This window comes from Vanellus vanellus, assembly GCF_965231255.1.
Source record: "Vanellus vanellus genome assembly, chromosome: 6".
Lineage (NCBI taxonomy): Eukaryota > Metazoa > Chordata > Aves > Charadriiformes > Charadriidae > Vanellus > Vanellus vanellus.
Window position 1 is genome coordinate 27,009,138 of NC_138911.1, and position 23,912 is coordinate 27,033,049.

At 35.4% G+C, this 23,912-nt stretch overlaps 1 protein-coding gene across 1 annotated transcript in view; it reads right to left on the reverse strand.

Annotated features, from left to right (window-relative positions):
* The window catches only part of FUT8 (fucosyltransferase 8), a 71,095-nt gene extending 64,135 nt beyond the window's left edge, over positions 1 to 6,960 (reverse strand). The window contains exon 1 of the mRNA XM_082485701.1: positions 6,656 to 6,960. Coding sequence (XP_082341827.1) covers positions 6,656 to 6,858 — 203 coding nt within the window. The 5' untranslated portion in view covers positions 6,859 to 6,960. The remainder of the gene's footprint in view (positions 1 to 6,655) is intronic.
* Positions 6,961 to 23,912: the final 16,952 nt, after the last annotated feature.

Genomic DNA, 23,912 nt, shown 5'->3' on the forward strand with positions numbered 1-23,912 from the left:
AGAATTCTGCATACAACATCCATATCACTGAGGCCACTTTCTCAACCCCTTCAGGTAATATAGAGGGGCAATGGCAAAGTAGCAATCTCCAACCTTAATCAATGATGGCAAAAAGAACTACTCAAAAATTAATTGTAGTGACATTCAATTGAGTTGGAAGAACTGCCATACTGCATAAAATGATTGCAAAAAAAATTAAAAAAAAAAAAACAAAAACATAAAAACCATTCTAAACTTTTCCTATTTCCAAGGTATTTAAAAGGTTACCCTAATTTATCAGCAAAAGGAAGAATGTAAGATTTCCCAAGTTTACACTCAAATATTTTATTATTCTTTAATTTATATCTTTCTGAGTTCTTTGTATAGAGCTGGAAGGTTTATAACTAACTAAAGCCACATTATGATTGGCTTTTCTTCTTTCATTTCTTTTTTTCTTCACAAGAAGAAAACTATGTTTAATTATTAATGAACACTAACATACACAAACAAATAAAAAGAATATAAGTTGTCGCTTCACCCTTCTTCACTCCACCCTTCTAAAATAAAACCATTTCAGTAAATAAAACTGAAAGAAAACAATGTTACCTGGAAATAAAGAGCGAGCGAAGATGTGGCCCTTCCTTTAATTCAGAATTGCACCAAAACCAAAATAAAGAGCAGAGATGCACACCATATAGCTCAATGATTTTCCTCCCTCGCACACTGGCCTGTGCAATAGCCTCAGCTTCAAACTTGAGACACTTCAAATACATGTAACACAAAACAGTACTTTCAAATAATATTTAAATTTTTATCAACCCAAAGCTATTCTTATATCCAAGTCCCTTTCAATGCTTACTACAGGCTTACTGGGCCCAGAGGAATTGACAGAAATACTTTAATAGATTTGCTTACAATTAATTGATCCTGAGTTTGGATTCTATCCCAGCCTCAGCGCCAACTACATTAAAGCAACTATAGTGATCTTTCAAAATTAAAATCCTACCTCTTCTTTCTGAAACTACGCTCAGAACTATGAGAATAATGTCTAGAAACACTGGTGTTTGGTTTTATTTGTTTGATTACATTTTACCCTTTTCCACTCCTGTTCTACTTTATAACATGTGATCCTATTCATATAAGAAACAGGTTATTGTATTTATTAAAAGAATTGTGTGTTCTACGAAATGTAATATTTAATAGACCGTAGGAAATAAACATATACGGTATGTGATGTATTAGTAACAGGAAAACAATATGAATACATTTAACAAGATTCTTTATTTCTCTGAAGAGAAGTCTGAGATTACTGGTTCCTATACTGCCAGGCTTACCTTCCAGGAGAATATAAATATAAAAATATATATAAAAGATAAAAATTTGACTATCACCCAGCAAGACACAAAGAAGCATAGAATACTATGAACCATTAACGTATTGCAAAAAAGGAAGTCTCGGACACAGATGAAGGCATACACACAACTTTTCCAGTTCCCATTTAAGAAAATCCGACATTCCAAATGTAGTAATTTTAAGCTCTGCTGCTCCTAAAAGCCTTATATCATACAGATGCAACAGTAACAGCCTTTAGCAGTCATCATACTATTAAATAAAATTTTCAGGTAAAACTACATTGCAGGCAAACAATGAAACAACATTATGTAATACTTTGATTATTACTTCCCATTGAGTTTCCCTTAAATTGTAGTAAAGATTTTCCTTTTTTGCTGTAAGACCTACGACATCTGCAATAAGCTCTTCCAATTCTGCTGGCTATTGAATAGAAAAATAACAATCTATAAAAAACCCTCAGTTTTATTACTGTTTTGCACTGTAATGGGATCCAGGCTAGTTCTAAAATCAACCCAGATTTGCTCACACAATATTGGTAATAAACGTGTAAGGACTACGGTAACACTCCAAATCTCATTATACCACAATATTCATACACGTAATTTCTAAAACACAGGCAATACAAAACACTTTTAATTCCATTTATCTTCTTCATCATTAATATAAATCTGTGCCTCCTTATAGCCCACAAGTAAGGTTTTTACAAAGCATCATATTGACAGAAGAAAAACTACAATAACTTCTCACTTTTCAAGTACACTGTAAAAACTAAGTGGTGCCTGAAGTAATTTCAAGTCACAAGAAGTGCACCACAAAAGTGTACTCAGCTCCTAAACAAATATTTTTATTTCAGACAATTTTCAAAAAGATGTGACTGTTCCAACTTGCACTATTGCGAATGTACATATTTAAAAAACGTATCTCAAAATAACCTCACCAAAAATCCATACAAAAATATGAACTATTCTTGACCAATATGGGTAATCAATTACAAATATTTAAAGAAAAAAAATCTGAACATGATGTAGTTTGTGAAATTAAACATACAAGTATTGGGGGAAAAAACCCAACCCGATCCAAACCAAAAAATCCACAAAATAAACACCAAACAAACAGACCTCTTGCTGCCCTAAAACCTTAATTCTACTCCTCATGCATCTTGTGTGAAAACAAGCAACCAGGGGAAAAATTACAAGATCAAATTCGATTTATATATCATACAGCAAAAAAGGGATAAGCAAGATTTCATAAAGCTTTCTCACAGATACAACATTTCTCAAATTTTGAATGGTTGATTTTGCGTGCACTAAGGTGTGTTTCATAAGGCATGTTTTTCATTTTCTTATTTTGCTGTCATTGTTGTCTTTGGGGATGAGAAGCTACTACATAAATTGGCAGCAAAAGAGCATTCAAATCTCAGAGCAGAAAGATCACTTCTTGTCATTGTATGCTGGCATTCATGGATGGCTGGATGAAACTAAGCACAGCTCAGCTCCTATTTTCAACCGTCCCAGAGGACTGACACTTTTATCAGGTGAGAAGCAAGTCAGAGAAATCACAAGAACCCATTATAATGGGAAATGCTTGGCAATTGAAATGTGTTTTATTGAAATGTACTTTACCATAGAACTAAAGTCCCAATGTAATTAAAGGTTAAATACCAGTTCTCTCTAATTTCAAAATGGAAATTGTTACAACACACTTTTAGCAAACTACTGAATTCTAGTAACCATACCTGCATTCTGTCCCTTCCTCTCTGCCCTAACTAGCTATTATTAATGACACAGCTAGATATTATGGTAATTTTCTACCATTCACAAAGCTTCTTTGCCCACTAAGATAAATTCTATTAACTTGGAGCTTTTACCATCCAAAAGTTTTATCTAATTATGTCAAAATACTTTAATTAGTCTAGCTAATCAGTAGCGTGTTTATTGTTACAACTTTCCAAATAGACATTCTCGTCTTGTTTAAAGCCCTCCCAAAGTAACTTTAAGTTATTATTGAAATATGCTTAAACTCATGCATTAGCTTAACTCTGTTGCATGCCATAATATATTCTATATCTCCACCGAAAAAGTGTACTTCGTTTCTGTGGGAATAAAAGTCACCTCTAGTTCTCCAGATATAAATCTTAGTGGAGAAGGGCAGCAAACCCAAGTTTTTACTTCAGTGTAACAAAATCCAGCTTGGCAATAGGGTTTACCTTTACAAGATACACTTATGTAGACTGTCATCTTAACTACTAAGATTTCACAGTCAGTATCAGTAATTAAGAGTTTTCAGTACAAAACCAAAACTTCTAGCAATTAAATCATATTCAAATAATAGTTTCAGCCTTTCTGCCTTTGATCAGTAAAGCCTAAAACAAATTAAGTCTTCACTTTAAGAGGTTAACTGAAGCAAAAGTAATCTTTTCTGCCTAATTCTAATTCAATTTCTGAACTTAAGAACTTTTTTGTTTCTTTAATTGTGTTCACAGCAGCAGTGGTCTCTTCCAGGACACAGATACTGAATCCATGGGCTGTTGGCTTATGCATCATTTTAAATAGCCATATTGCTATAAAACTGTAAATGGGTCTATTTTAAAGCTAACAATTATTTTTAACACCACTTGTTCTATCTGGCAAACCTTAATGATGCAGGTTGACCAGGATATTTCTCAAACCTATTTGTGAAGTTTCTATAAAAACAGTATCACTGGGTTTTGCTCAATAAAAATAATGTAAAGGCTCTTCTACATTGTGATACGTCACTTCCCTCAAAGTCTAGTACTTCAAAAAAAACTATACCTGAATATCTTCCAGTTCCAAGCTGGCTCGTTTCTGGCCAGCACTGACTACTGCACCTGGAGATGTGCTGCTGTTCAAATTGGCATTTAAAGTCATTTTAGGCTTTCTCATGCAAGTTTCAGATTCTCCTGTGGTTACATACAACCACTTTGAAGAAAGGTCTCAGAAATATTTTTCAGCAATATATTCACAAAAAAGAAGCTGAACGGAGTCCAGTTAAGACAGTTTTGGATCACTTAATTTAATTCTAGAAAATTGCAGCAATTAACTGCAGCATAGAGAAGGAATATTGGAATGCTGTATTCTAACATGTTTAGATTAGAACTAACCTCATGTTTTTATTTCTATAAATCATGGAAAATTATCAATGGTATAAGCTATTATTTAAAACTCGGCCACTGAAGATGTAATATTTACCCGAATATAGATAGTTTAGGGAAACAGAGAAAGGTGTTTAGAACAATCATCACTGCCTAAAATATAGTTTAATCTGTATCTATGCATCTCCTGTATCTACTGCCTCATTACTGAGAGGAAGAGTACCCTGTCATGAGTAAAATCAAGAACATTCACTCTCTTCTAGTCCCTGTGCAATTTGAACTCATTATATTTCAATGACTGTGCAATACATCACATCATCATTCATTCAATTCAGGCAAATATGGGGGGCTGAAAGCATGGAGGGTGGTAATCTTTACATTCAAGGCCAAATATTTCCCGCTCTGAGGCAAGAAACACTAAGGTTCACTATTATTTTCGAATGTTAAAGGAATTTAAAGATACTGTATTTATTCAAATATAGGATCTTGCTTAAGTTTCTTCATAGCAGCATACTCTACATTACACCATTTAGCCAACAAAAATATATTAAACCTTCTGCCAACACAGTTGATATCATATATTAATAAATTGAGCTTAGAAAACTACAGCCCACTCAGCCATTCATGACCATATTACTCAAGATTATCCATGCTTAGTGTAGAGGGCACTTGGGTCAGCAGAATTTCTCCACGTCTGTGCAACACCACATGAATGCTGAGGTACTTCTTCAGGGCTGACAGGTTCAAAAATAAGACATTTGTTTTTCTAAGCTAAGAAGCCTCATCAGCATGCAACCATATGTACAGTGCATTCCAAAAACCTGGAACAGAGTGTAGTGAAAAGAAAATTCATTAAGGCAGGGAAGTCTACCTAGCCTACCAGATCAAATAGCCCTGGCTATGCATGAAAGAGAGAGAATGCACTAGAAGAAACATCAGAAAAGGCTGAAGAGAAGAGGTATTCATTTCACTGCTACAGAGTCCATGTGTGTGAATTCATTCAAACCAAGAGGAGAAACAAACTGACTTAAAGATACAAGAACAGGACCAGAACCATAAAACAACCTACTAAGGAAAACAAAGGGATTTGTGCAACTCCTTAATGAAGCAAAATAGCAAGGTCAAAGATCTAAAATGGCATCTGCTCCTAAAGGGTATTAAAAGGCAAGTCCAAAATCAATTTCTCGTGGCCAAGCAAGAACCACCCAAGAGACATGATGAAGACTCAACTGCCAGTGCCTCTTGCTCTCCATGTTCTACACAGGTGATCCTGGCAAGACCACCGCTACACACATCCTGGTGCTTGTGAAAGAGACAGGAAGTGAATTCATGTCACTTAAGAGATTTTAAAAATAAACATCACTCTCCCATTCTGCAAAATCTTGTATTGAGCTTTGCTCTTCTCTAGCTTCCTACAACATATGAAACCTCTGCTCTTGTCCCCACAACCCATCAGGACTTTTAGGTTGCATGTGGTGATGTCCGGATACTTAGGTCCAATCTGACCCCAGCACGCATCCTGCCTAAGAAGCTCTCCCTTGCAAGTTCTTGGGATAGGAGATACCAGAAGTCTATGTTAAAAGCTGTCAGTCTGAAAAGGTGAAAAAAAAAAACACTTTAATTTGCAATTGTACCCATCTATAATGTAACAAATAATTATAAAAAGGGAGATGATCCTACTATTTTACAAATGCTGCTGCAAGTTTAGCCGCAAGGCAAGGAAAAAAACTTAAAGAATTCATATAATGCAGCAGTCTACTGCAGCTCATCTTCAGCAAGTTCGCGTTTACCTTCAACAAGCTGTACAAACGTTTTCAGCACTTTTAAAATGAGCTCTTCTAGTGACTGCATGCAGAAGTGTAGAAAAGTCATTAGCTGTTCTAATTCATTTGAATGTCATAGTAATTGCACTTGTTTGAAGTTCACATTGAGGAATTCCTCACCTACAGAACTCTTTTATTGTGACAGTAACACTTGGACACCATTAAATAACAACTATTAAATAATAACTATATTAGACCAAACTAAATGTACATTATTTGTTTAAAGGTTTTTGCAGTATATATAGTAATGATTACAACAATTATTGTACTTTTAAATGTTAAACATGATTTTACCAAAAAAAAGCCACAAACAACCCTTTCAATTTAATTTCTGATATTTCATACTTCAATCGTTTTCTGAAAAGCTTTATTTACTTTTAGATCCTACCTGAGAGATTCTGCCATCCGCCTTAAGTCTTCATTTTGTTGCTTTAAACGTTCAAGTTTAGCAAGTATCTTGGATAATTCGCGACTAGAGTGATCTGGGTGCTCACTGTCTCGTACCAGGTGTCCACCAATATAAAAGAGTAAAGTTCCCCATGCAAAGAGGATGAGCATAATCCAACGCCAGGAACCAGTCCATGGCCGCATTTTCAGAAGTTCAATTCACTCCAGAACTGCTTCTGCTCACAAAATAACAAACATTTTAAGTCCTTAGCCTGTACAAAAGTGGACAATTTCAGTTCCTCTGCTTCACCACATTGTACCGGAGAAAAATTATTCTCAGTGTTTATTTTACTGCAACTCCTTAGAGAAAATCCTTATGGGGCTATATGCAGTAAGCATTAATATTGCATCATTCTTCATTCATATTCTGTGAAAAGAATAAAAAAAAAATCTGAAATTATAATTCTGACATATAAAAATATATTGGATTGCAATTAAGCTAAATGTATTGTCATTAACATTCAGGAATGATGATAGACAATGTTACTACTTTCTGTTAAGCAGAAAAAGAAAAAAGCTTTTAACAAAAAATATGCTGAGTTCAATAATGAACCACAAAAAGAATATGCAAATAATTCTGGGTTTGAAATGGACAGAAGAAATGCTACTTTTTATAAGAGAAACATTTAACAATTCTTGTGTAATTTCACACATTAAAATAGTTCAAAACTCATTCTGTGGTAAACTTGATAGCCTCTTTTACTATCAGCAAAGAGCTTTTATTCAATTACAAATTCATCTTTTTTTTTTGCACTTTTCTGAACTTTCTTCTTCATTTTTATCATGAGTCCCACCCTGTAACAGAAGAGTTACAGCCATTCTAACAATATATTCTACTATTTGTAGAATAGTAGATTGGCCTAGTAGCAGCTGTCATACCAATTAAGCAACTTGCAAGCACTGCAAAGAGTGTAAGCAATAATTTATAAACAAACAATCTATTGTATACCCGACTCCTAAATTTATAGCAGCGTCTAAAATGCCCATATAAAATTAAACCCAAAATTTTATTTCTTGCTAAAAATTGCAAGACAGCACAACTTCTCTCTTTACCCTTTCATTGTACTTTCTAAAACAGATAAGAACACTGAACATTGAAAGAGGTAGAAAAGAGGGGGATTACAAGTAGAACCTATGTGGCACTCGTATACTCACATTTGAAAATCAAGCATGACTTTAGAAAGCTAATTTTTAGAAACATTTTTCTTCTGCTTTAAAACTATCAAACCCATTTTGACGAGTGTTACTATTAAAACTATAAAAATGCAAAAGAAGCTAATACCTGCTCTCATCTAAAAACATTGCACCATTTTAAAAAGCGCAAAATCACTTCAACTTATTTTCTACTTAGCAAAAGATCATTCAATGAGTGTAAGAATCTCCTCATTCTCTACAGAACAGATTTTAAGATTTAACTGGATCAGCGTTCCAAAATCTTAAGTACTTCTCACCTCTCTTCCTCTTTCTCTACAGTATAACATTTCTACCTTTTGTAAAAGGCATATATTTTCCAAGCCACTATCCATCATATTTGAAAAGTCATGACAGTCCAGTGAAGATCCCACTGACTGGAAAAGGGAAACATAACCCCCATTTTTAAAAAGAGTTAAAAAGGAGACCTGGGGAACTACAGGTTGGTCAGTCTCACCTCTGTGCCTGGCAAGGTCATAGAGCAGATCCTCCAGGAAACAATGCTAGGGCACATGGAAAAAGAGGAGGTGGTTGGTGGCAGGCAACACGGCTTCACTAAGGGAAAATCGTGCCTGAAAAATCTGGTGGCCTTCTAGGCCAGCATTACAGCATTGGTGGATAAGGGGAGAGCAACAGATGTCATCTACCTGGAATTGTGCAAAGCATTTGACACTGTCCTGCATGACATCCTGGTCTCTAAACTGGAGAGACATGGATTTGACAGATGGACCACTCAGTAGATAAGGAACTGGCTGGATGTCTGCACTCAAAGAATTGTGGTCAACGGCTCCTTGTCCAAGTGGAGACCAGTTACGAGTAGTGTTCCTCAGGGGTCGGTACTGGGACCAGTACTATTTAACATCTTTCTTGGCAACATGGATGTTGGGATTGAGTGCACCCTCAGCATGTTTGCCAATAACACAAAGCTGCGTGGAGCGGTCAACACGCTAGAGTAAAGGGATGCCATCCAGAAGGACTTGGACAGGCTTCAGAGTTGGGCCTGTGTGAACCTCATGAAGTTCAACAAGGCAAGGTCCTGCACGTGGGGCGAGGCAATCCCAAGCATAAACACAGGCTGGGCGGAGAATGGATTGAGAGCAGCCCTGAGGAGAAAGACTTGGGAGTGTTGGTGGATGAGAAGCTCAACATGAGCAAGCAATGCGCACTTGGAGCCCTCAAGGACAACTGCACCCTAGGCTGCATCAAAAGCACCGTAGCCAGCAGGTGGAGGGAGGTGATTCTGCTCCTCTACTCTGCTCTCATGAGACCCCACCTGGAGTACTGTGTACATCTCTGGAGCCCTCAACATAAGAAGGGCATGGACCTGTTGCAGCGGGTCCAGAGGAGGGCCATGAAGATGATCAGAAGGCTGGAGCACCTCTCCTATGAAGACAGGCTGAGACAGTTGAGGTTGTTCAGCCTGGAGAAGAGAAGGCTCTAGGGAGACCTTATAGCAGCTTTCCAGAATCTAAAGGGAGCCTACAGGAAAGCTGGAGAGGGACTTTTTATAGGGGTATGTAGTGATAGGACGAGGGGTAACAGTTTTAAACTGGAAGAGGGTAGATTTAGAATAGATATTAAGAAGAAATTCTTTTCCATGAGGGCAGTGAGATACTGGAACAGGTTACCCAGAGAAGTTGTGTATGCCCCATCCCTGGAAGTGTTCAAGGCCACATTGGATGGGACTTTGAGCAACCTGGTCTAGCTGAAGGTATCCCATGGCAGCCAGGGGTTGGAACTAGATGATCTTCAAGGTCCCTTCCAATCTAAACCATTCTATGATGTGTGCTGTTTATACTCAATTTCCAAAATAACCTATATTTCCAGTTTTCAACTCTGTAAATCCACCATATTTTCTCTGAGATGCGATTCATGTCATTTTCTACAGATCTCTAGGTAAGCTTTATATAGCTTTGCTTTAGCTTGGCAAAAGCGTGGGACTGCCTTCAGGAAGAGAGTGGTGTTTTTCAACTATATTTACAGATCACAACACAAGTAAAAAGAATACACATTATATGAAACAGAATAGGCCATGCTGAACCCACAGAGGATTGTTGCTACAAGCACAGCAAGCCTAGTTACTTGCAGGAATGATTAATATAAAACCCCAATGGAGTGACATTTCAGGTTTAAGTGGGAAAGTGTATTCTTACATCTATACTACCAATCACCCAGAGAATGGTTGACTGTGGCTGCAACGTGATAAGTGAAATCACCAAGTCTGTGAAAGCAGAGGAAAGAAAGAATAATAGGAGACTTCAAATATGCCTCTACTGATTGGGTAAATGTAATGCTGGGAATTGTGATGAGAATAAACAGATGCTTACAGACATCATAAAATTACTGCTTAAGAAAAAAGCTACCTTGTTGAATGCTATGAATAAGTGATTTAACAGATTAGTAGAAAGGACAACTCAAGAATTAACATAACAAAGCATAAAAATAATTAACGGTATAAGAAAGTAAACAAAGTATAATTGTTGATACTTCTAGTACAAAGTAAACAAAGTATAATTGCTGTTACTTCTAGTACAAGGGGATAATGAGTAAAACTTTGTTTTGAATAGATTCAAAACAAAATAAGGTACTTCTCAAAATGTGTACTGCCAGCATTAAACTAATTTTGAACAAACATTGTAGGTGTTAAAAGTTTACATTTCAAAGACCATTAGACCATTTCAAGGAAGATTAAAATCCATCAAAGGCTACCCACAAAGATACCACCCAATACTCTCAGTATCGCAAGTCACATGTTGTTGGAAACTGGAGAATATACCAGGGTAGTATCACCATAGTATCCTGGTTCTTTCAGTTTTCCCCAGGCATCCACTACAAGCCAGTCTTGGAGATACATGAGGCTAGATAAGCCTTTGATCTGATATGGTGTGAATACTTTTACAAGAATATTTAAAATGTTAAAGAAACAATGTTTTAAATGTTATTAAAGGTTTTGTGTTATGAAACACAGAAAGACCACATTTTACAAGGGCTAGCTATCCCACATTTACTTTATAAAAACACATTTTAGAACTCATTATTAATAAAAAAGTAACTTCTTGAGTAATTGGTTTAAAAGGATAAATAGAAACTCAGACAGGAGAAATATCAGGAAATCCTTTTGAGGAAGAAACTGGAATGATAGCTTCGTCAAGTACTTGTCTGTGGTTCTGAGGATAAGATTGGTCAAGTACTTCTGGCTTTCAAGAGCTTATAAAATTTTCAAGTATATATGGGGGGAAATAATTCCATTTTTATTTACAACACTGTACATCTCAAACAATTAATGGTGTACAGTAATTATTTTCAAGTACATTGTTCTTGTAGTATCTTCACATTGCTTTATACAAGTAATTTCAAGGTACCAACACCTTAAAGTTAACTTTCTTTAATAGTAAATCTGCTTTTACTTCCTGAAAATAAATAAAATTATGTCTAACACAATTAATGGACTTACTATTTTGAAGAATAAAGAGTTCTGAAACTACTCTTAAAACATTTTATAAAATATGCAAAAGATAGCATGTTTTATCTGATACTTATGAATCTCTGATGATGTCATTGTTCTTTTTATAAGTTAGGTCATAATACAGTTAAATATAAAATGAAGATGCCAAATTATCTGAACAAATAAGAAGAACATTCTGAACTAACATAAAACAGTCAGCCTGTATCTTAAAAAGTGGTGCATCTAATTATACATGAGTTCTAACTACTCTTAAGTATTGGCTTTGGACTGTAATGTGCCTTTTACATTTTCATGTGCCTTCCATTTCATACTGTTCTGGGAACGGAAAATGTCAAAGTATTTCAGTATTTCAAAGTCCATAGAAGATCTTTAAATAAATTAAATTATAATAAATAAAACACTAGCAGAAATAAAATAATAGGGGAACAAAAAGGAAATATAATTACATTTTTAAAACTGTACAATCTCTACAGCTTGTTTCAGGTTTCTGAAAGACCTCCAAATGCAGACGTATTCTACACATATCTGCCTGACAGAAAGTCAAGTTGTAATGTCAATATTTATCCTTCTTTAATTTTATACAGCTGTTTATGAGTTTCCATACTGTAAACTAAGCTCAGGACTGCCAAGATGGAAAGTATGAGCCTGAAGTTTGAGAAAATTCAGCATCAGCCCACAAATCCAGTATTTCAAACCTGCGATGAATCATAACATACATAGCCATTAACACCATTTGATACTGAATATCAAAATAAGAGCACACCAAACTTAAAAGGCATGGGATAGCAGTATCAATAAGTATATTTTATATATACATAAAAGAAAATATCTAAATACCAATAACTAGTGTTATTATTAAGTTATTTTATTATATAGCGAAGGGTCTTTATCTAAGAATACTATGTTACATTTCTTTTACCAGAGGAAGTCATGTATTTTAATTTACTAGTTATCCCCTGAGATTTACCATGATTGGTAAATGTCTTACATTTGATTGGATTTACCTGTGCAGTCTCTTGCATTTTCCAGTGCATAATCACATCAAAACATAGTATATTGACAATTACCTAATTTGCATTTTCTTCCCTGCAGTTTTAGATTAGTTCTTTTCTCCCTTCTAGGGGCCCCCAAGAACGGTTGACTACATTCTTATAACATCACCTTCCAATATAATGTAATAAGATATCTTTTCTATCTCTTTGAAAGGGCCTACCCAGAGTGTTTGGACCAAAGAGGAATGTAGTCCTCTATTCTGCCCAGCACCTCTTGGAATTATCTCTACAGAAATCTTTCAAGCTAATTTTCTTTTTAAAATTCATCACTACACCCAGTTAAGAGGGTTTCAATCTGATCCCTCAGGGAAATCATCTCATATTGATAAGAATCCAGCTACCATCCACAGAAATCCCAGTCACAGCACTGATGTAGGGGCTAGGCATGGACTGAAAGGCAAAGCTCAGCAGAAGCAGCAGCATACAACAGTGCAGTGGGAAAATAAGCTTTAATGCCAGTATCAGCATGGGGCTGGAGATACCTCAGTGAAACTGGTAACCTTCATGGATTCTTGAACGTAGGCTTGTAAAGACACAGCCTTTAGCTGTTGTGAAATAAAACACCTTGGACTTAAGTAAATAGTGGAAAATCTTCCATATCTGAATGCGAAGGGTCTCCTGGCTTCATAGGAGACTGAAGATGAAGACACTACAGACAGCTATGAAATCATCTCAAAATAATGAAAAACGTATAGATACTGGTAGTAATTAACATCAAGGCTTTTTGTATTTAAATGTAGGAGTTTTATGTCACTCCTTATAAATTGATTTGTCATTTCAAACTCCTGTTTCGGGTACTAAGGAAGTCAAACCAGTATCAAGAAAAAGTTTTCCAGAATAAGAACAAAGCTATGTTAAAAGCAAATGCTAAGTTGAAAGCAAAGTATCACCTACAGTAAGCTATTTTTCAGGTTTAATTTAATCCTGTAGCTCTATTATAAAACATCAATACAAAATATGCAGTACTATTTAATGAAGCAAAAAAGTTTTGACAAGTACTTGCTATTATAAATCCTTAAGAATACGCAATCTTTAATGCATCAGTTGAATGGAAAATAATATCATGAGAAAGGAAGTCAAATTAAAATTTATTTACTGCTAAATGCATAGCACAGAAAATGTGGTTAGTGTCACAAATGTATTTAGACTCCATTAAAAAGAAGATGGAATATTTACATAAAAATAAGGGTCTGCTTCAATGCCTTAATCAGGATATCAAATTGTGCATACTACCCATGAAGCCACAATCGATTGTAAGCATATAAAATGTTTTGTTGTTAAATTAACAGGGAAGGTTTGGTTAAAAATCATTGCTTCAATGCAATGCAATGTAGTATGTGCAAAATGACTAAAGGAAACAGTAAAGAGAACAGTAACTTAATTAAAATGATAATTAAAAAAGTGACTGAAGTGTAGCTACAACATCAGGAGAAATAATGTGCAACCATGTCAAAGTTATTTTGCTATAGTAAAAAAGATTAATCAATGAAAAAATAAATATATACTATATTTGCTCATCTTGCCCCTGTAATGCCTTCTGGTTAGTTTAAAGCTTTAAAAGGTACATACTTACACATTAGAAACTTGAATAACCCAATACCATCATTTCAAATAAAAGGACATCTTCTGTGACTTAAAGAAGGTCCTTGTTAACTTTCCATTCCCAGCATGCTTTCAATAAAAAATTCAGCAATGAAGTGGAGATTTTCTCCTTGTGTGTTTTTACTTGCTATGCAGAATTATGGCCCTAGAATAGCATTATGCTTTTTCTTGGCAATTTATAGTTTCAAGTTATTTTAGATTCAGTTCAAAGCAAGCTAAGGAAGTCTGCTTTTGGCTCAACCACCTACTGACCTAGATTCACTCAAAAAAGCGTACCCTATGTATGCTGAAAAGAAAAAAAAAATACTCATGAAGCAAAAACTCATACATCACTATAGCTAATGTATACAGCATTATATTTAATGGCATGTACATTATCTACAATTCTTTTTTTAAAGTATGAAACATTAAATTCACTACATTGTTATGGGCTATCACAATGACTTATCACTAAAGTTGAAACACTCATAAAGCATGTTACATTGTCCATGCAACTTAGATTGAGTCTTCACATCATTGTTAGTTTCTCTTAAAAGTAAAATAAATTTAAATAAGTTGTTAGTATTTTTAAGATTTCACTAACAAAAATTAACTTCATAGGAGAGCATGCTACTGCAAGTGATGTTAACCTGCTCTGCTCTAATAAAAATAAAACTAAAAAAACAAACAACAAACTCGCAATTCCAGTTCCAATGTAACAATGATGCAATGGCACAACCTCTGACAAAGGATATAGAGCCTAAAGAAATAATCCTTTTAGGATATTAAAATAAAATAAGGATCAAAGGACAAAAATAACATTTAAATGACTCTGCAGTGTTTGATACAAAGCAAATGTTGCAAATATTATTCATGGTGTATGCAATGCATTCGTTATGAAGGTTTATATATTAGTTGATTAATGAAATACCATCTTCATAATCTGAACTACGTCATATGGGTAAGATTTATTCAGTTAAATCCTATGTCCTAGTATTTCAGGTAACCATGTCTTAGAAACCTTTTTAATTTCCACCTATAAAAGACAGACTTCCTAGACTTCCTCTCCCCATTACTGAAGGCTGTTTAAAAACTCTCTTCCCATGCTTAAAAGCCTTCTTTAATTTCCAAACTAAACTTATATTTTGTTAATTTACGCTTGTGTTTTCTCACACTAATATAAACTCAGTTTAGAGCACTCAGTTACGGCCCTATTCTGTACATAGTGGTGTATCTACAGAAAGCAGCCACATCGCTTGTCAGATTTACATGCTAGTCTGAGTCTGATATGCTACTCTACAAGCACTTCACTGCAAGAGGCTTACAATTTCTCCACATCCTGCACCAGCTCCAATTCCAACTAAGTCTTTTCAGAATATCAGGAATCAGAATTGTATACACAACACACAAGATGTTCCCAGTGTCTTGTATGAAAGAAATCCTTGCTTTTCTTTCTTGGACCTGATTTCTGTGATATATCCCAGAACTGGATTTGTCTTTTTATGACCACATTACCCTGGCAGTCAGCAGCCATTTTGCAAGGACATAATGCCTCCAATTTTTTTTGCACCTATATCTCTTCAAATTGATAAGCTCCCATCTTATACAGAAATTCTGATTTTTAGCCCTTTTAATTTATTATAATTTACCCCATTCTACCACCGCAGTAAACCAAGTAAAAAAATTCTTGCACATTTTTCTGACCCTCATCACAACACTCCTCTACTTTTTGATGTCAGTTTCATTATGATCTATTATATTTCTGTGACATTGTCACTACTGAAAATACCAAGATAAATAACAGATGTAATTCACTGCACTAGTAGTGTCTATCCTCCAGTCTAATACTCATCCTTGCAGCACAAGTCATTGTCACTTCATCCCTTCAGCTACTTCCTTTTTCAATGAATGATTCTACTTTTCATCCACATTTTCTCTAGCTCTATATATAATTTTCAGTGTGCCAAGAAAATGCTGAAAGAAACTCCAGATACACTGCCTCTCCCAAACTATGTTTCATTAGAAATTTTTCCCCCATTGAAAGAGTTAATAAGTAAACCTAGAATAATCAAGATCAAACAATCTTTGGCAAACCTGTGTTGCATTTATCTCATTTTCCATTTTCATCTAGCTACTTTGTTAATTATAATTTCTCTCAAAATTTGTCCCCATGCTTTGCATACTACTGTGATCAAGCCAGGGATGGTAATTATTTCTAATTCTAGCATTCATCTATACTAATCCCAAGTGACTTTATCCAATTTAGTTCCAAACTTCTTAGAATATTGACTGGAAACAATTTAGAAAGCATTTCATTCATCCATAACTTTTTAATTACCTTTATTAATATAAACTACATATTTTACTTTCTTCAATCAGAGAACAGAAACCCATTCACAGAACATGTATTCAGGTTTCTATTCTAAAAGTATACAAAATGAAGTTCTTTTAGTTTTCAAGTTCACTGTTTCAGTTATATGATTTTATTTTTCTATCCATAAAAACTATCCATCCCCTGCTTTTTCTGGAACAAGGACATAATTTTTGTAGTATTCCATATGTATACTTAATTGTTGTGAAAATTTACTTCTTTTTTTCTTCTTAACTTCTGTTCACATGTATCACAGGACATAAGTAAACACAATCATGAGACTTGCTCTTCATATACTCCCTTACAATTTTACATAAATAAATATGATCTACTCAACTGATACAATCAGCAGATTATTCTCAAATTAAGCATTTTCCTAATGGAATTCACCACCCTTTTCAATGTCACTGCAAGTAAAGATTCATTCAATACTGAAGAGTTCAAATAATGTAATCTTTTGTAATCTTCACCACAGAAAACTCCCCGACACGAATAGATGGTACTGAGGGACTTCCTTAACTATGTGAAAGCTACAGGTCCACTCATTTCATTTGATTAGAAAACAAAATCATAACCAAGAAGAACAAACTTAGGAGAAAGATGCGATGTGTTTTACCGTTCCTGAAATTTGGTTAGAGAGATTCTGCTACTGAATGTGGAAGCTTGATGACTTTTCAGACTTACAGAGCTTACAAAGAAGGTAAATTACCAGGAGTTGAGGGACTAAAGCAAGATTATCAACTTGAGAAGAGTGGTCTTAAATTTCACTTGAAAGCATTAGAAGAATTCATACTAAAATACAGACAAGAAATTCAAAGCAGAGGGAAAATGAACCTTAAAGGATCCTGGTATCACATCTGAGTTTCTAGTGTGTATTCTAAAATGCTCAGCTGACCAACACAGAGACTGTTTTCAATTTAAACGCATAAAATTTTATAGCTGAAAACAATTTTGAAGAATTTTGAAATGAAAACACCTTCACAAATAATGGCAGAAGAAGAAATAGACAAATATTCAGGATGTCCAGTAAGCGATCTTGAAACAAATTTCTTCTTCTTTTAGGAAGTCAATACTTAGCTTGTTTGCAACTTCAGAGGTAGTTGCTCTGTATAACTAATTTTATCCTACAGTCATAGGTAGTGATTACTGATGCAACCAAAATAAAGTCAACAACAAAAGATGAACACATGTAGATTATAAACTAAGAGCTGATTGACAGCTCCAGAGTTGCTGTATTTGCAAGCCAAGTAGCAGCAATAAACTCCTTAAAACGATTGATGATCAGTGAAGACATGACAGAAGTCACCAAACTGAACTTGCTACTGCTTTTTTGAAGTTCTTAAGAAGGTGTACAGCAGACAAACTGAAGCTGAGAGAAAAGTAAGTGTAATTTCCCATCTTTCTAACAAGTCTAAGTTCAATCAGAATCCTGTAGGAAAGTAACTCAGGCTTATAAGCCCTTCTTTTCTTTCCTATAAGCCTCCTCCTCCACCAGTGATCTCCAACTACCACAAATACATGAGTTGTTATCCAGAATAATAACCTTGGTACCATTACTGAACAAGGTCTTAATTCTTTCACCCCAACAGAATTTCTAATATTACTTCATACTTCACTATATTCCTTTACATTATCACCTTGCTGTTCAAAACAGCAAACATTATCTAGGTCTTCATCCAACTGCACCCAGATTAACATATTTTTCTCTGTGGTACTGATATCTGTCCATGCTTCTCCCATTTACACTCAACAGAAACCGATAAAAATATGCACCTATTTTTATGTTATATCTTTATCATCTCAGCTCTTTTAACATCTCTGTAGGGTCACTATAAGATTGTAGCTCCCCATGCCATAAGCAAAATAATTTTGTGATATTTAAGGTTCTTCACTAAACTACTCATTACTTAGTTTCTTTAAGAATTTACTAACATTGACACGGACATATTCTTTAATATTTCTCCTGCTCTGCATTGACCACAAGTACTCCTTCTACAAATACCTGTGAGATTTTCTTGAGCTGACACCAAACTGACTAAAACTTTCTACCTAATTATCTTATTCCCTTTCAAAGTTCTGTCATAGTAACTAGAAATCAATGTTTCAAGGACCATGGTTAAATATTACTGTGTTAAAAATGCTTTAGCATCTCCTCATTCTCTTCTGTGTATCCTTTTGGTTGTTACCTAGATTGCCCCTCCTTAAGATTTGAACTGTCTTTTCACTTTACTACTTATATAGTATGTTGCATAGTGGCAATTACTGACATAGTCCATCAACCCATCACTGTTAATGTAAGTTAAAAACAAAATATAAGTTTAAAACAAAAAAATCTTTAAAACTTTCCAGATTTTTATCTACTACAGGGCTAAATATCCTCCATAAAGAAAAAGCTTAGGAAGTTTCACGTCAATTAATCAGGAGACACTACTGCAAATGTTCCCCCCCCCCCAAAAAAAAAAAGTCTGTTCATAACACACACAAATATTTGATTCAAAATATTTTATCAAGTAAAAAGTAGAAAGAGAGAGAAGATTAATTCAAAATGATATCTAGAAAAATAAGACTAAAGAGAACTGCTAGCTCTTTGTTTTTCGTGATCAAATAAACAGTTCGCTATTAAAAGTTCCCATGATAGCTTCTTTTATACTACATGCCACAGTGGATGAAGTTCTTTGTATTTCGTATATCACATGGACATACTGGAGCAAGTGCAGCAAAGGGTGACAAAGATGATTACAGGATTGGAGAATGTGCCATGGGAGGGGAGGTTGAGAGAGCTGAGACTGTTCAGCCAGAAGAGAAAGCTCAGGCAGGATTTGTCCTATACATCCCATATCAATATTTATATGTATCAATATATAAAAATACTTGATGGGGGAAAGTAAAGAAGACAGAGCAAGATTCTTGTCAGTCGTGCCCAGTGACAGTAACAGAGTACTGAAGGAGCTAGCGGATGTTATGGCAGGACCCTTCTCGATCGTCTACCAAAGGTCTTGGGAGTCTGGGGAGCTCCAGGCTAACTAGTCAAAGTTATTCCAATTTACAAGAAGGCTGTGAGGGAGGACTCAGGGAACTACAGACCTGTTAGTCTAACCTCAGTTCCTGGAAAAGTTATGGAGAAGATTATACTGGGCACTACTGAAAGGCACTTCAAGAATAATGCAATCATCAGGAACAGTCAACATGGATTCACAAAAGGAAAGTCCTGTTAACTAATTTGATATCCTTCTATGACAAGGTCACCCACTCCGTGGATGAAGGAAAGGTAGTGAATGTGTTTTTTTCTGGATTTTAGTAAGGTTTTTGATACTGTCCCCCACAGCATCCTTCTGGATAAATTGTCCAACCATGGGATGAGCGGGTTCACAGTGCGCTGGGTGAAGAACTGGCTGAAGCGCAGACCTCAAAGTGTTGTAGTGAATGGGGTTACATCTGGCTGGTGACTAGTCACCAGCGGTGTTCCTCAGGGTTCAATTCTAGAGCCAGTTCTGTTCACCACATTTATCAACAATCTGGATGCAGGAGTTGGATGCACCACTATCAAGTTTACTGACGATACCAAACCGGGAGGTGCTGTTGACTCTCTTGAGGGACAAGAGGCCTTGCTGAGGGATCTAGGTGGATTGGAGCATTGGGCTATGATTAACGGGATGAAATTTAAGAGGTTGAAATGCCACATTCTGCACCTAGGATGGAATAACGGCAGCCACAAGTATAAATCAGGAGAGGAGTGGCTGGAAAGCAACCCTGCAGAAAGGGATCGGGGGTGGGGGCTGGTTGACAGCAGGCTCAATACGAGTCAGCACTGTGCCCTGGCAGCCAAGAGGGCAAACTGCATCATGGGGCACATCAAACACAGTATAATCATCCGGTCAGAAGAGGTGATTAACATGCTGTATTCAGCATTGGTGCAACCTCACCTTGAATACTGTGTGCAGTTCTGTGCCCCACATTTTAAGAAGGACATGAAGGTCCTTGAATGCATCCAGAAGGGACCAAAACTGGTGAAAGGGCTGGAAGGAATGTCCTATGAAGAGCCACTAAGGACTTTGTGTTTGTCTAGTTTGGAGAAAAGGAGGCTGAGGGGTGACCTCATTGCTCTCCACAGCTTCCAGAGGAGGGGAAGTGGAGAGGGAGGTACTGATCTCTTCTCCCTGGTATCCAGTGATAGGATGCATGGGCATGTTTCAAAGCTGTGTCAGGGGAGGTTTAGACTGCACATTAGGAAGCATTTCTTTACTGTGAGGGCAGTCAAACACTGGAACAGGCTGCTTAGAGAGGTGGTCGATGCCCCAAGCCTGTCAGTGTTTAAGAGGCATTTGGACAATGCCCTTAATACCATGCTTTAACTTTTGGTCAGTCCTGAATTGGTCGTGATGATCATTGTAGGCCCCTTCCAACTGATATTATTCTATTCTATTCTATTCTATTCTATTCTATTCTATTCTATTCTATTCTATTCTATTGGCACAAAGAAACACAAAATTCTGTTTAAGCCAAAGAATATACTTTTTACTCTGAGCGTGGTCAAACACTGGAACAGGCTGGGCAGGTTAGTGAAGTCTCCATCCCTGGAGGCTGGACACAGACCTGAGCAACATGCTCCAGTTGACCCTGCTTAGAGCAGCGCAGTTCGACTAGGAGATCTGCAGAGATACTTTCCAAAGTCAGCTATTCTGTGATTCCATGCAATAAGAGAACTCCTCAGGAATTTAATTTAATCAGCATTTTTTACAGCTTTTACTGTGAAAAAAATAATTTCTAAAATGCACAACATGTAAATGTACAATGTATATTATCTTTTACATAAATAGCAGTAAATTTTTAAATACCATAACTTCATAACACATCTGAAGAACAGCTTACCCTCTCCATGACAGAAGGAAATAAACACAACTGTATCATTGGCTTGGAGGTTAACAAGTCATTCCACTAGTCCAGCAGCAAGTGAAATTAATTACTGTTTAAAAGAAAAAAGAAGGTCCGTTTAGTTTCACATCCAAACAGAAGTGTTTCACGTTCTATAGGAACATATTCATTTTGGTTTGCCCTTGTATCATAACCGAGAAAGAACCTAATTCTTCCCTTTAAAACATCATATTGTCTACTTTTTATTTAATTAATTATGGATTTCCACAAAGATCAATTACTTATTTAATCAGAATATTTTTAACTAACATCGTTCGTTATACCTAGATTAGATACAATGTGATCTAGCAATCAAAGAATTAAATCAAAGAATATTATAGGGTCTGTATTGATTTAGTAACTTGTACAAGACAGTCTCATCAGGCCCCAGTCTCCCTTGTTAATATTTGCCAATCTCAAAATTATGTTTGAAGTTGAATTCATTAATATTTACACATACTATCACATTTGCAGCTGAAAGATGTTATAAATCTTGAATGCAAGATATAAATCTGCATAATCAATTAAAGTAATTCAGCCATTTAGCAGCTTTGTCAGATAATCATTTCCCCATTTCTAAGCATTACTCCCTGTTCAAAACACCAGCCAAAACTTTTGAAATTGAAAAAAAAAAAAAAACAAAAAAAAAAAAACAGCCAAGGATGGAACATTTATTTTTAACCTTGTTTTTTTATAAAATGAATACAAGAGTATTCATGTATATTCTTTCATGTATGTTATGCTTTATAAAAAGTATAAACATGTTAAGAAAACCTTGCAAAGAAAATGAGTTTTCTTTAATCAAAATATTAAAAGTTACTAGAATAATCACTTTATGCAACTGAAGAAATCACAGATCTGGAGATATGGAGAAAACAAAATACAAATAAATTTAATAGCACTTTAAAAGAATTCCATAGCAGAAGAATAAAACTCCCAAAATTTCAAGAAAATTCGTGCTATCTTGCAAAAAAAGATAAGCTCTCTTCATAAGTTCTTAGCCTAAAAACATAATTCGGCTTTTATGACAAAATTCTTCTTTGTTCATTTTACTGTTCATTAGTGACAACGTACATATTGTTCCAAGCCCTGCCTTTTGTGAATTCTTAGTAATACCTTTAGAGGTATATAGCGTCATAACTTTTAGAAGTGCCCTCCATTCTTTTTTACAGACAGTATTAGGGGGGGCAAGAAGCATTCTGCTTGCTTGTTCACAATCATTTTAATGCTTAAGATGACTGGCTCAGATAGGGCTTCCTAGAGAAAGAGAGACAATCTGTGTTCCTTGGAGATACTCTGACCATGCTCAGGTCCTAGAGGCTCAAGAAACTACAGTATGGCAACCAAGAAAATTCCAGTACAGGAGCTTGCAGCCCAAGCAAAGAAATTGCAGTAAGGAGCAGGTAGGAGGCTACCTGACCTTGCACATAATAGGAAAAACTTACAGCAGATCAGAGGGCACTGCGCAGTTCACAGCTTATAGTCACTGAATTAACTTTAGCCAAGTGGAAACAACAGCATCCTCACAATGACAATGTGGGCAGGGAAGAAGTTTACTTTTCTTCCGTCTTCCCTATTCACTGAATTTGCAATACTTAAAACGTTAATTATCCTGTTATTCTAATAAAACTTGGCACTTTTTAAATTAAAAACAAACATTTAGTCTCCTTTGAGGAGCTTATTATAAGGACAAAGCCTAGGCAGAACCACATCAAAATTACGGCCAACTGAGGGTCCTATGCCCCTGTAGTTATTTAATTTATTTCTATTTTAAAAATGAAAAAAAAAGCACAAAGGAGAACAAAGTTCATTATTACTACTAATCCTACTTCAACAACACAGCTTTTGGTCAGAGCTCAGGAAGAAACAAACAAACAAAACCCCAATTTAATTTTAATATCACAGACCAAACAGTCTCAAAATTATACTATACGAACACCTAGTGGTTGAGTTATCACAGTGGCAGTGGTTCAGAGAGATCCATACCAACAGCACTTGGGTTTTTTTAAGCCAAAGATATACACAGAACACTGTCCTTGAAACAGTTTAACAGAAGTTAAGAACTAATGAGAAGTAAAAACTCTTTAAAACTACATAAAAGACTAACACCAACAATAAAAAGAAATCCTGTTTGAAAATATTAATCACTCCTTTGGTTTAGATACAGTAATAAATACAAGTGCTTATAATTTTTGTAACATATTACTTTGAAGGCTTGAAAAAAGATACAGTAATTTCTATTTTTTTTACAATTGATGCAATTTTAAACAAAAGAAGGAATTGTACCTTGAAAGGAAAAGAGCAGCTTAACTGTCAAATATATGCAAGATCCTCTGTCAAACACTCTTACAGTCCCTTTTGACTATTAAGATAATACATTAACCAGAAACACAGCATAGTAAGTTACCTTTTTCTTCTCTGAACTAACCAAATGTCTTTGTAAGATAAAAATTATCTTAGCAAATGAACAGGACAGTTATATAAGAGGGAAGGTTTATTTATTCTTCTTTACTTACTGTATTGACTCCACACAACCCTAATCTAATATAACCATAGTCAAGAATAAACAATAAAAACCCAAACATCAAGTCTAACATCAAGGATGATCTTCTTTCAGAGTAATAAG